Raw genomic sequence first — 14,179 nt, forward strand, 5'->3', positions numbered from 1 at the left:
CATTGAATTTTATTGGTGGAGTTGAAATTACTTACTTGAAAATTATATTTTAAAATTTATTTTTGTTTGATTCCGCCAAATATCAATGAAATTGATTTTTTTTTTATTTTTTGTGCACATATAATAAAAATTATTTCATTGCTAAGATGATTTTGTTTTATTTTTAATTTATTTATTTACATTAGATATTTATTTTTTTAATAATTAATCATTTTAAAGTATTTAAGTCACCATCAGTGGATTCTTTTGTTACATTAGTCAATATTTAAAGGTTAAAAAATTAACAATAATATAAAAATAGCTTTTAAATCCAATGAAGATAATAGAAAGAAATATTTTTTTAAAAAAATACAATATTTAAACGAACTCTTTGAATTAAACTATGAGGACACTTTCACCTTTAAGAAAAAAGTTTAAATTAAAAAAACAAAAAAAATTGTATTTTAAAATTTAAAACAGAAACTTAATAATCGGTCCACGTGGGATGGTGTGGTGTCCGCGGTGGAGCGCGAGAAACAAAACGCGAGTATCGTAAATCGAGTAACGCGAGTACGGTATCCGTTTTTCTTGCCCTAACTATCAAATTCACAAAGTCGGAAACATCTCTACTCGCCCTCTCGTTCAATCTTGCTGCTGATCAAAGTGTGACTCAAGTTCATGTAAAGTCTCTCTCTTTCTCATAAATTTTTTCTTAATTTATTTTTTGTAATTTTTAATTACTTTGTTGTTCGGTCATTGCTGTATGTATTTTATTATAGCTACAAGATATCTGAATTTTTAACTGTTTCTTAGCTACTTTCCAGTTCGTTTTGCTTCTTGTGTGTTAAATTTTAAGCCTTTACTCTCTTTATTTTTGCTATTATTAATCGATTTTGTGAAGTGGGTTGTTTGACATTTTAACTTTCTGCCTGTTCTAACTTCATTAGTTGGTGCTCTGCAACTCTTTTGACAAGTTAGTGATAATCTCTCATGGTTAATGAAGAAATTTAGTGAAGTGGATACATGCCATTTCAAATTTTAATGATGATTTTTGTGTTTTATTCTCTGTGGTGATACTCGTATGAATGATGTATTCACCTGTATGTTGGTTTTTGTTCTGAAATATTCTTTATTGTCTTTGTTAGGTTAGGTATTCAATTTTGTAAACTATATCTTGGCATTTTCATTCCCTTCGCCTATTTCGCTTTGTGATTTCTGGTTTGAATTAGTAGTAGTTTTATTTTTGCTTGGTCTAGTCACTGGTAAGTGGCATTTTGTATGAGTTTTTGTTTAATTTGATTCCTGTGGTTTCAAAACGAGGAGAACGGCAGAAAAACTAACAAACTGCAAAAAGAAAATGCTGCAAAATTTTTAATCTGTGTTGCTTAAAGATTGCTTACCATGATGAGTAATTTTAATGCAATATACAGAATGCTCTTGAAAGATGAAATTGAAACCAATTATTATCCTATCTTTGCTGAAATTATGCCCTCACAGAGAGCTGAACCATACCTGACTGTAGTACTGTAATCTGTTAATTCTCTGCTTGAATTGGTGAAGGTTGTTACTAACAGAAGTATTTCCACCTTGTATTCTGAGTCAGATATTTTATCCACATCACTGCATTGGTCAGCTGCACAGTCATTCTGCTTACATCAGGTTTAGATCTTCTTCTTTTGCTAACACACATGTAATTAGACTTCATCCCATTCTAAAACTTCTGATTTTTTTGGTTACTCTGTTGTTGGCATCAAATGTGTGCATGTTCTCTTGTTTAATTTTTCAGGTACAGTTGTAGGATGCTTGCTTTAGCAGTTCCTCATGGGGATAGATCTTGAACAACCTTCAAGAGAATATTATATGGAAGACAGTAGGTCCAATGTGAATGTTGATGTGGTTAATGCCAATGATGAAGGGAGTAATAGAGGTGGAGTCACTGTGAATTGTTTAAATGTCTCTGATAATAATAAGGAAAATACTAGACCTAAGATTAGTAGAACAGTGGTAGATGGTAGACAGAAAGCTTATGCTGGAGATGAAATTAACCTGAATTCCATTAAAACTATAGAGCCTCTAGAGGGAATGGAATTTGAATCGAAGGAAGAAGCATTTTCTTTTTATAAAGAGTATGCTAAGTCAGTGGGTTTTGCCACCATTATAAAAGCTAGCCGTCGATCAAGAATATCTGGAAAATTTATTGATGCCAAATTTGTATGTACTAGGTACGGAAATAAGCGAGAATCAAGTACGATAGAATCTACAGAAGTCATCAATATGGATAGTATGACAGGCATTCCCATTAAGAAGAAACGGGGTAGAATTAATCGGTCTTGGTCAAAAACTGATTGCAAGGCTTGCATGCATGTGAAGAGAAGGCAAGAAGATGGAAGATGGATTATTTGCAGTTTCATAAAGGAGCATAACCATGAAATATTCCCAGACCAGGCATATTACTTTCGGGGTCATAGGAATTTAGATCTAGGTAATAGTAATCCTGATGGCTTGCATGCAATCCGGGAGAGAACAAAAAGAATGTTTGTCACAATGTCTAGAAAATCCGGCGGGTATAAGAAACTAGAACATCAGAAAGGAAGTGTTGTAAATCAATTAGTAAGTGCTCAACATTTAGCTTTAGAGGAAGGAGATGCTCAAGTTATGCTTGATCATTTTATGCATATGCAAGATGAGAATCCTAACTTCTTTTATGCTATAGATCTGAATGAAGAGCAGCGTTTGAGAAATGTCTTATGGGTTGATGCCAAAAGTAGACTTGATTGTAGCAATTTTGGTGATGTTGTCTTTTTTGATACCACATATATCAAAAATGAATATAAACTGCCATTTGCTCCCTTTATTGGTGTGAACCATCACTTCCAATTTCTTTTACTTGGGTGTGTGTTAGTTGCAGATGAGACTAAATCAACGTATATATGGCTTATGCGGGCCTGGCTGAGGGCAATGGGCGGACATGCTCCAAGTGTGATACTCACTGACCAAGACAATGCCTTGAAAGAAGCTATTGCAGAAGTTTTCCCTGATTCTCGTCATTGTTTTTGTTTGTGGCATATATTTAGCAAGATTCCTGAGAAGCTCAGTTATGTGATCAAGCAACATGGAAACTTTATGACCAAATTTAACAAGTGCATTTTTAAATCATTTACAAATGAACAATTTGAAAAGAGGTGGTGGAAAATTGTTGATAGGTTCAATTTAAGAAATGATATGTGGATTCAATTGTTATATGAAGATCGTGAACGATGGATGCCAACATTCATGAAAGATATATGTTTGGCTGGGATGTCTACAATCCAACGAGCAGAAAGCATAAACTCTTTCTTTGACAAATACATGCAGAGGAAAACTACGTTGAAAGAATTTCTTGATCAATACAAAGCTATTCTGCAAGAGAAGTGCGAAGAGGAAGCAAAAGCTGATTTTGAAACTCGGCATAAACAACCTGGATTGAAATCTCCCTCACCTTTTGGGAAACAGATGGTGAAAATGTATACACATGCAATATTTAAGAAATTTCAGGTTGAGGTTTTGGGAGTAGTTGCTTGCCATCCAAGAAAAGAAAGTGAAGATGGACCAACCAAAACGTTTAAGGTTCAAGATTTTGAAGAAAATCAAGATTTCATTGTTGTGTGGAATGAAACAACATCAGACATTTCTTGTTTGTGTCGTTCATTTGAGTTCAACGGTTTTCTTTGTAGACATGTGTTGATTGTTCTGCAAATGTTTGGTTTACACAGCATACCCTCGCAATATATATTAACACGTTGGACAAAGGATGCAAAAAGTGGGCAAACGAGGAGAGAAAAGTCTGATGTGATCAAGTCTAGGGTTCAACGCTACAATGACCTATGTTGGCAGGCATTTAAACTGGGTGATGAAGGGTCTCTATCTCAAGAGAGTTACAATATTGTATTCAGTGCACTAGAAGAAGCTTTGAGAAAGTGTGAGACTGTGAATAACTCAATCCAGACTGTAACAGGGTCGGCGTTGCCGAGTCATGGACCTCATGACTATGAAGAAGTTAACCAAGGTAATGCCACATCCAAGACAAACAAAAAGAATAATATACCCAATAGACGACAGGTTAGTTGAGTTCTAGCTGATAATTATGCTTTTATATTCTACTCTGTGGTTGAATTCTTTTAGATGCTTATCTAATTTAGTTGAACTTTTGCACATTCTTCAGTTACATCCAGAAACAGATAACATAACCATTGGGATTCATGACTGTTGGCAACAAATGGTTAGTTATATTGCGTTCTTGTTACAACATTTTTTTAATCTCTGTACTGAAATCTGAGATATGATATTTCTATATAGCAACTTTTTAGTGTTGGTTTGATACTTGTTGTAGGGACACTCAAATTTTCATGCACCAGCCCTTGAATGTTCGTATGGCACAGTGGAGAGAATGCAAGGGATGGTAGGATTTTTGAGTAGTAACTCTAATGTGTTGAATAGGAAATTTTGGTCATTTTAAACTTTTCTAGTTGTCATTTTTTTGATGAATGCTGCTGAAATTTTAGAGTTATGGGTAAATGTTCATTGTAGGAACAATTAAACTCTCGAGCTCCAACCGTTGACGGCTATTTTGGCACTCCACAAATTTTCCAGGGAATGGTATGCCATTTTTTTTCCCTCATTATGCTGGTAAAATTATGGATTCATTAATCATTGATTCATGGCTGTGTATATGATACTGTGACATTAGTCTTATTTCAAAGCATATGTTAATCTAACTTTGCCTTTCTATTTTATCTTTTAGCGACAGTTAAACTCAATGGCTCCAAGCCGTGATGATTATTACAGCAATCAACAGAATATGCAAGGGCTGGTAATACATATTATAAAGTTAGGCAGTTTGTGTGAATATCATTTTTTTTTCCCCTCCTTTTTGGGTCTTTATGAGACATCTAAATTCTGTTATTATTTGTGTTTTAGGGACAACTGAACTCTATTGCACCAGTCAACGATGCTCATTACATCACTCAACAAAGGATGCATGGGATGGTATGGATATTCTGTGGAGAAATTTTTATTTTTAATAGGATGATGATAAATTGATAACTTTCCAGGAAGGTTTCTAGAATCTATTATGTACAATGAAAAGTGAAATTCATGCTTTTTTTGGGGCCATCACTGTCTTACATACACACCCAAAATGACCAAAGAGGTCTGAAAATATTTTCCTGTTTTCTTGAGGTTTTAGTTAATATTTCCTTTTTCTATCAACAACTAACCACAAAAATAATAATAATATTTCCTTTTACACTCTAGCAGGGGCAGTTGCATTTCAGACCACAGAGTACTCCAACTTGCTTTGATATTCAAGATGGTTTACAAGATATGGTATTTAAATAATGTCATGAGATTATCTGGCCTTTGTTTCACCTATTCCTTATATTGAGTTTTGACTCTTATTCCAGAACCAGTCTAATGTTGTAGTTGGACCCTCTCAGTTGCATGGCACAACATCAAAGCATTTGCAAAGGAAACACCTCTCTCGTTAGCCACTGTAGAACTTGTCTAGAAAAGGTTTTGATATTTACAGTCCATTACATCCTTGTTATGTTGAGTAGTCCCTATACGATGGCTAGTCATAAGTGAGATATCGTTTTGCCTGGAGTCTGTCTGATAATAATTTTATTTATTTTTGCATCGGCATATGAAATCAAATCAATAAGTTGCTGCTGATTCTCAGAAGATATGGTTCTCTTGCAGGTGCCAACTAGCTAAATTCAATAGAACAATTGAGAAGAATGAGATCTGAGATATTGTTGGTCTTACAACAAGATCTATTTGCTTTTTGGATATTGAAATTGACAATCACATGGTATCCATCCGCAGCCTGATTTGAAAAGTGAAAGAAGTTTGAAAGATGCCGATGCATTTGTTCCAAGAAGATTTTGTTCGTTGCTCTTTTTCCCAGTTTAGGAAGAGCCGTTTGTAAATGTTGTTGTGCAGTTCTTATGCCATCATTTTTTTTTTTTTTTGTATAAAATTTTCAGATTCAAAATTTCCTCTATTTATTAAAGTTCAAGACTCTAGAATTCCTCCACTATATATATATATTAATTTAAAAAAAAATATTGTTGGTTGCATCATGAAATATAATTGACATATAATATTGAGATTTAACTGATAGGATTTGTAATATTATTGTTTTTATTATCATTTCATACTATAACAGTAATCGAGTATCGTTGATGGTAATAATAATGAAAATGCTATTTGAAAATTATCACCAAATAACAACAATAATTTGATGGCGTTTGTTACCTTATTAAGTAACAAACATAACAAAATAAGACGCATTAGATTTGAAATTCAAATCTAAGGGCTGGAAATGAAAGGTAATATAATAAGGTAATATAGTTGTGGAGAAGCGGGACAAGTTAAGGTTTGAAGTTTTTTTTTTTTTTTTAAATTTAATTTATTTACCCAAATAATCTAATGCTTGCATGGCCATGAAATTAGTCATGGTCCTAATGTAAATCTCAACAAATTTACGTAAAGATGACATGTTAATTAAATATGTATAATAATAATAATAATAATAATAATAATAATAATACCAACAACAACAATAATAATAATAATAATAGTAATAAAATACTACTAAAAATGAAAATAATAACAATAAAGACAATAATAAATAATAATAATTAAAATAATAAAATAAATAAATTTTATAATAACAATAATACGACAACAACAACAATAATAATAAAGTAATAATTTATTAATTTTACTATTATTCATTAATATTTAAAATATTATTCTAATGATAATGATAATGATAATTTATTAAAATATTGTTATAATTATAATTTATTAATTTTATTATTATTGCTATTTTATTCTTTATTTTTTTAATTATTTTTTAAATTAAGGATAAACTGAAAATTAAAAAATTTAGTTGGGGGTAAAAAAGTCATTACTGTGAATGAAGTTCTAATTTCCCACCCTCTAAGAATAAGAACTATGGTAATGATTCCCGAATTTGTGGGTCTCACACTATTCCCATTATGATTCCAAGCTTTCATTCTACAAATAAACAACTTATTAATTCTAATTCCTCCATTCCAATTCCCATTGTTGTTTAGTGAACACAACATTAGGCTTATTGGTGGTAAGAATATAATGGGCAAAGGAAGGCACCAAGACTTTTCTCATTCTTCTTATTAACCCAAACCATTATGGATGTGTTTTACTTTGATGGTTTGTGATTGTCTAGTAATTGAGAATGAATGTGAGTGAGATACACAAAAGGGATTAAGATTTCACTTTTAAAATTTATAAAACTAAAGGTGTGTGTTACCTAATGATTTGACCATTTTTTCAATCTTCTTCAAGCGTTAAACTTATATTTGTAGCACTTACACGTGCGACATCTTGATGGTACGCTTGTCAAATGTCTTATGTTTGTTACCTCATTATATAGGGCATGTTAAATTCGGGAATCATTATCAGAGTTATAATTCCCCATGGGATTGGGAATCAAAACTTCATTCTCAAAAATAACTTTTTTTTTACCCCCAACTAAATTTCTTAATGTCCATTTTATCCTTAATTTAAATAATAATTAAAAATAATAAAAATAATAAATTATAATAAAATTTTAAATAAAAATAATAATAAATTAATAATAACAATAATTGTTGTTGTTATTATTTATTAATGTCATTATTATTATTATTATTATTATTATTATTATTATTATTATTATTATTATTATTATTATTATTATTATTATTATTATTATTATTATTATTATTATTATTATTATTATTAACCTGACATCTTTTATGTAAATTTGCTAAGATTTACATTAGGATCGTGACTAATTTCATGGTGATGCAAGCATTGGATTATTTGGGTAAATAAATTAAATTAAAAAAAGAGAAAAAAAAACTGCAAATCTTAACTTGTGCTGCTTCCCCACAACTCCCCTATTATATTAGCTTTCATTTCTAGCTCTTAAATTTGAAGTTTCAAATTTAACACTTTTTATTTTGTTATGTTTGTTACCTTATCATATAAGGTAACAAACACTTAATTTGATTAGGAAATCAATTACCATATAAAAGATACCTTAGGGGATGATGCGGCCCGGCTGCAAGGTGTAATGATTACACCTCTAGTTGAGCTTTGGCAACTCAGTAACTTTTTTTTCTATAAGTTGTATATTAATTATTAGTAATATTAATCAACTTTGACAAACACCATCAATTTTTACTCTACAATTTTTACTTCACAGCAATTGTAGTTTAAAGTGACATCATCTCACTATCAAATACACTCCTAAGTATGCATAAATTAAATAAGCGACAGAATTTTAAGGAATCTAGGAAAGGAACTTGAATGGAATCAAGGGTAATTTTTGGCTATTAAAATTCGTTCATTTTTAAAATCTGAGGAATTAAAAAGCTAATGAAATTGCATATAAACTTTATTAAAAATAAATATTAAAAAATTGAAATGGTGGTACTACGAAGTATTAGACATACATATTATATTGTAACGCACGTCATGGTGCGTGACAAATTGACAATACGGGTGATGGATTCTCGCGGGAAGAGTTTTACTGTGGAACTAATGCCCGCGATAAAAGCTGATCGCATCCCTAAATGTAACTGTCCATGTCGGAAAAGTAACATCAATAAGTAGTCCGAGTTCCACATAAGATAAAAGACCGAACTAGACAAGTACCGCCGCTGGAGTCAAGTGAACTTATTATATACTTGAGCATTATATTTTTGCAATCGGCAAATAGAGAGACTGAGAGATGATTAGGCTGTCCGCCGCCGCCCCCGCCAGCATAGCTGCTCAACCGCCGTACTCTAACATCCTCTACACTCTTCTCAACAACAAGCGAATTCCAATCTTCTGCGTTCGCGTCCACACTACCTCTCTGCGCTCCAGTTACTCTCCTATCAGAGCCATGGCCCACTCTCACACCGTTTCTGTTCCAACCAATCAACCCCAGTCCTCCTCCTCCTCTCAAGGTACCGTCGTTCTTATTTTCTTTTTGAATAAATTTTTGTTCACAATTAATTTCTTTAGTAAAATTTATAAATATTTTGTAATTATTTTGTAACAGCGAATAAGCAGGCATTGATTTCTTTGTCGGATAAAAAGGATTTGGCATCTCTTGGAATTGGGTTACAAGAACTGGGGTAAATTCTTTAAACCATGCTTCCACGTTTCATTAATTTTTTTTTTTTAATAATAATTTTAGAAATATTACTCTCATCTTAAAAGCTATTGTATCAAGTATAAAGCCGTTGAAAATATATCCTTTAAATTATGCAGCTAATTTGTTTTTGTTGTTTATGGTGATACTTTTCTGTGGCCTCTTTTGAAATCTGTAGGTACACAATTGTTTCCACTGGAGGAACAGCTACTTCTCTAGAAAATGCTGGGGTGTCTGTGACTAAAGTGGAGCAGCTCACCTGTTTCCCGGAAATGGTAAAATTGTTTGCTTTATATAAGTTTGCACTAATATTGGATTTTTTATTATATTTATAAGTATTTGATATCTATATGTTAAATGATGGAGGGTCTGATTCAAGGAGTGAATACTCTTTTCTTCTCCTTAAATCCTTTCATTCTATTTTGTTATACTCATGTTGTGGTTCTGTGGAATGTGATAGGTCTGAGGAATATAACTTGAACTGAAAGAAGTTCTCACTGCATAAAAAAAAATTCTTAAAAAATGGGGAATCATCTAACAACTATAAAATTGGGTTCTCCAGTTCAAGAGTGCTGGTTTGTCTTCTTGGATCTGTGATATTTTGTCAAAATTTAAAATTTTGAAGTTTAGTACTGTGCCCATGTCACTTCTCTTAGACCCCACTAAAAGGGACTTGTATCAAGAGAGTTATTTAGTACAAAAACTTTTTTTTTAAAGGGTTTTCACGAGGTTTTCTAACCTCCGAAACCTAACAATAGATTTCCCCTTTTAGTTATAGTATTAATGTTGGCTCTCTATTTCAGCTGGATGGCCGTGTAAAAACTTTGCACCCCAACATTCACGGAGGTATTCTTGCCAGAAGAGACCAAAAGCATCATATGGATGCTCTCAGTGAGCATGGAATTGGTGGGTGACATTTGACCTCTTTTATAATGTCTGCATAATTGTCAGTGTTGCCTTAAATACGCTTTTGTCTGCATAATTGTCAGTGTTGCCTTAAATATGTTTTTCTCTTCCTTTTCCACATTTTGAACATTTGGTACATGCTTGCTTATTGCTGATACAGTATCTGTACAGGTACATTTGATTTAGTAGTAGTGAACTTGTACCCCTTCTATGATAAAGTTACTTCTGCTGGAGGGATTGATTTTGAGGATGGAATCGAGAACATTGATATTGGGGGCCCTGCCATGATTAGAGCTGCTGCAAAGGTAATTTAGTAAATGACATTGTTGACTTGTTAACTTCTATTGGAAAGACATTTATGTTGGGTTTCTCTCTAATCTGCAACTCAAATTATGAATAATTCCATCCCTTTAAACATCTGCTAACTTCAGTACTCCATTCATTCATTGTTAGGGACACTGAAATTATTCAACAGTTTTATCCTGATGTACAAAATTATTGTTAGACAAAATCAGAGTCAACTAAATTGTAGGGCACAAATCTGAAATGAAGGGCTGTGTCAATTGGATGTTACAAACCCAACATATTTTACAACTGCATTTAACTTAGCGTATGAAAATCTTTTTTTTTTTTTTTTTTTTTTTTTTGAGTTGAAAAAACATGGAAGAAATTCAACATGATTTCAAAAGCAGATGAGCAAAGCTAATCTTGTGTGGGGGCTATGCAAATCTTCTCTGTATCGTTCCATTTTTATCGAATGTCTCTGAACAGATAAATCTCTGAACATTTTATTCATGGGTCTTTTAGCGCTGTTCCCAAGTGGGTTGGTTAAAAATTGGTCCTTTCAAATTAATTTGTACATTTGCAATCTTCATGGGTTACAAATTTACAAGAGCTTCTCCCTTCATTTCACCTCAAGTATTTTTTCAATCTTAGAGCTCCTTGAATAATAAAATAGCAGCATAGCTAACTCAAAGCCATTTAACTAGATGTTCATTGCAATATTCATGTAATAATTTAACACATGATGCTGAATACTGATTTTCTTTTGTTTTTTGATATTCAATCATTTCTGTAACATACCTTTCATACAGAACCACAAGGATGTACTGGTTGTAGTTGGCTCGGAAGATTATCCTGCCCTCCTAGAATTTCTTAAAGGAAACCAGGATGATCAACAGTTTCGTAGAAAACTTGCTTGGAAAGCGTTTCAACATGTTGCTTCATATGATTCTGCAGTGTCAGAGTGGCTATGGAAACAGATTGCTGAAGGTACTATTTTGTTCTTAAGAGTGCCATTCTGAAACCATTACCAGTTTAGCAATGGAAAACAATGTATGAGCCACATCTTATTCTTAAGACACAAAATTGTTAAATGGAATAGGTCAATCACTATAATTCATGAGATGATTTTGAAGGTGGTTTGGAAATGACATTTCAATGTTTCCTTTGAAAATAGATTTTAAGGATTTGTTTAATTGTCTTTTTTGGGTGCCAAGTGCATTTTTTGATTTTTTTTTTGTTTAATCTTTTTTAGAAGATAAATTCCCTCCTAGCTTCACAGTGCCTCTTGAACTCAAAAGTTCTCTTCGTTATGGTGAAAATCCTCACCAGAAGGCTGCATTTTATGTTGATAAGAGTCTTGCCGAGGTTAATGCTGGTGGTATTGCTACAGCTATTCAGCACCATGGGAAGGTAAGATGCATAAAAGCTACCTGCTACACTTTTGATATGAGAATTTGTCACCATCACAAGTGATTTAAATGCCATATATATTTTTTGATCTAGTTGGTAGATCGTATTCTAAATTTCGTTTGTAGTAAGGCATCATCATATATTTATGTAGTGACCAAAGGATTTATCAGAAGAAATGGTTAGCACAAAGCTCTGTTGGGTTGAAATATCTTTTTAATTTTTGGTTGGTCCACTTCTTACATATTATTGAACTGGCATTTAAGGGAAAAGGTATATCAAGGTTTGTCTTTTAGGAATATTATGAACTTGGAAGCAACATAAACTGGATACCTTGAGGTGTTATTAAATGTAGATGTGTGAATTAATGGTAGCATAAAGTTAAAAAATGGAACTGGATTCTATAGTGATATAAACACTTGGTGTGAACTAAATAAATTTTGTTTCTTTTTTCCCTCATTTTCTCTGTATGTTCATTGTACTGTGTTCTTAGGATTCTGTTGGACATATTGATTGGAGAAATATGTAAATGCATCATGGTTGAATTTCTTGGCAATTCTACTTTTTCCTTCCTGATGCAGGAGATGTCATATAACAACTATTTAGATGCTGATGCAGCTTGGAATTGCGTATCAGAGTTTAAAAACCCTACTTGTGTAATTGTAAAGCATACAAATCCCTGTGGGGTAGCTTCACGTGATGATATCCTTGAAGCATATAAGCTGGCCGTGAAAGCAGATCCAGTTAGTGCATTTGGTGGTATTGTGGCCTTCAATGTGGAAGTTGACGAGGTAATTGTTATTTATAGCTTCAAGCTCTAGCATTGAATTCATTTGTGGGATAAACTCCAGTAGATGTGTGCTCCTTGTGAGTGTCTAGTAAGCTCTTATATTGAATTTCATCAACTATGGAGCATTCCGCTATAACTTAAATCAGAATTATTAAAATCATATTAATATTAACTGAAAATTTTGAATAACTCTGCCATGCATTACAGTGTGACAAAGTGGATTGCTGATCTAATTAACTTGAGAAGCTAGCATTAGACTTTTACCGCTTTTTGTTTCTGATTAAATGCATTTCTTATCATCTAGGCTCTTGCTAAAGAACTCCGAGAGTATAGGAGTCCAACAGATGGTGAAACTCGGATGTTTTACGAGATCGTAGTTGCTCCCAGCTATACAGAGCAGGGGCTTGAGATTCTTCGAGGTAAATCAAAGAATCTTAGGATCCTTGAGACAAAAAAGAACAAAAAGGGAAAGCTCTCCCTCAGACAAGTTGGCGGTGGCTGGTTAGCTCAGGATTCAGATGATTTAACTCCTGAAGATATCCAATTCAAAGTGGTTTCTGAGAAAAAGCCGCAAGAAAGTGAGCTTCATGATGCTGAATTTGCATGGCTGTGTGTGAAACATGTCAAGAGCAATGCCATTGTAATAGCCAAGGTTGGGCTTCTATTCTGATGAAACTTTTGTAATGTGCTGCTAAAAAGTGATATGTTTGGTTGAGATTTAAGAATCTGATTGTTGTTTGGACAGAATAACTGCATGCTGGGTATGGGAAGTGGGCAGCCAAATCGTCGGGAGAGTTTGAGAATAGCTATGAAAAAGGCAGGAGATGAAGTTAAAGGAGCTGCTTTGGCCAGTGATGCATTCTTTCCATTTGGTAATCACTACTCTTACCTGGATTGCCAAGATGTAACTTAAGCTGTAAGTTATTTTCCTTTATGTCTATGTAATAATCTTGACGCTATTGGTTTCATAACAGCCTGGAAAGATGCCGTGGAAGAGGCATGTGAAAGTGGGATTGGAGTAATTGCAGAGCCTGGTGGGAGCATTAGAGATGGAGATGCCATAGACTGCTGTAACAAGTACGGGGTTGCTCTGCTCCTTACTAGTGTCAGGCATTTCAGGCATTGACGAAGATGACTTGCGGGAGTTTTTCTTATTGTGTTTTCCAGTTTAGTCCTGTGCTGCAATCATAGCACCATTGCCATTGAGTTATGGTATTTCATACTTTCATAGGATGTTTAGATCTCTTGCATGCATAGAAGCCTTTTGGGTTGCGTGGAAGATTGCATAAACATATCATCATGCTGTGCCATACACATTTATATATTTTGGAGAACCAGATATTTTTTCTTATTTTTCAAATTTTGTTCGCCTGATCGTCTCAAATTTTGGGTTTGATGATTTTCTCGATAATTTTTTTTAAATAAAAAATTGGAGAACTAATTATATTTGTCCAGATTAAAATTTTCAGAACTTTAAAATCAGGCAAGATGGTACACTAACAACTACAAATGATAATTTAGGGCGTTAAATATTTACTGACGAGAAATCTGATTCAAGCATTTTGTCAAACAAAATTTGTCGCTTCATTGGATGGGCAATA

General features: G+C 33.1%; 2 protein-coding genes and 1 pseudogene across 10 annotated transcripts; 2 read left to right on the forward strand and 1 right to left on the reverse strand.

Moving 5' to 3' along the window:
* Positions 1 to 489: 489 nt before the first annotated feature.
* On the forward strand, positions 490 to 6,052 carry LOC102621332 (protein FAR1-RELATED SEQUENCE 1). 9 transcript variants are annotated; one of them, XM_006468467.4, is made up of 11 exons: positions 490 to 659; positions 1,583 to 1,669; positions 1,766 to 4,077; positions 4,181 to 4,237; positions 4,349 to 4,417; positions 4,546 to 4,614; positions 4,760 to 4,828; positions 4,936 to 5,004; positions 5,272 to 5,343; positions 5,421 to 5,529; positions 5,716 to 6,052. In XM_006468467.4, the coding sequence occupies exons 3-10, from the start codon at positions 1,801 to 1,803 to the stop codon at positions 5,502 to 5,504; spliced, it is 2,766 nt and encodes a 921-aa protein (XP_006468530.2). In that variant the 5' UTR covers positions 490 to 659; positions 1,583 to 1,669; positions 1,766 to 1,800; the 3' UTR covers positions 5,505 to 5,529; positions 5,716 to 6,052. The 9 variants fall into 9 exon arrangements, with proteins under 9 accessions (XP_006468530.2, XP_015382655.2, XP_024950739.2 ...); XM_015527169.3 differs by having other exon boundaries at positions 1,583 to 1,638; positions 5,454 to 5,529; XM_025094970.2 differs by having other exon boundaries at positions 491 to 664; positions 1,583 to 1,638.
* Positions 6,053 to 8,597: 2,545 nt separating this feature from the next.
* On the forward strand, positions 8,598 to 13,938 carry LOC102621065 (uncharacterized). Its single transcript, XM_006468465.4, has 11 exons — positions 8,598 to 9,002; positions 9,098 to 9,173; positions 9,369 to 9,465; positions 9,994 to 10,096; positions 10,268 to 10,401; positions 11,191 to 11,368; positions 11,634 to 11,791; positions 12,370 to 12,579; positions 12,883 to 13,230; positions 13,324 to 13,450; positions 13,553 to 13,938. Exons 1-11 carry the CDS (start codon positions 8,783 to 8,785, stop codon positions 13,702 to 13,704), a joined length of 1,803 nt encoding a protein of 600 aa, XP_006468528.2. The 5' UTR covers positions 8,598 to 8,782; the 3' UTR covers positions 13,705 to 13,938.
* LOC127900512 (U6 spliceosomal RNA) lies at positions 10,804 to 10,869 on the reverse strand (annotated as a pseudogene).
* Positions 13,939 to 14,179: the final 241 nt, after the last annotated feature.

The sequence above is a fragment of the Citrus sinensis genome, chromosome 2 (assembly GCF_022201045.2).
Source record: "Citrus sinensis cultivar Valencia sweet orange chromosome 2, DVS_A1.0, whole genome shotgun sequence".
Classification (NCBI taxonomy): domain Eukaryota; kingdom Viridiplantae; phylum Streptophyta; class Magnoliopsida; order Sapindales; family Rutaceae; genus Citrus; species Citrus sinensis.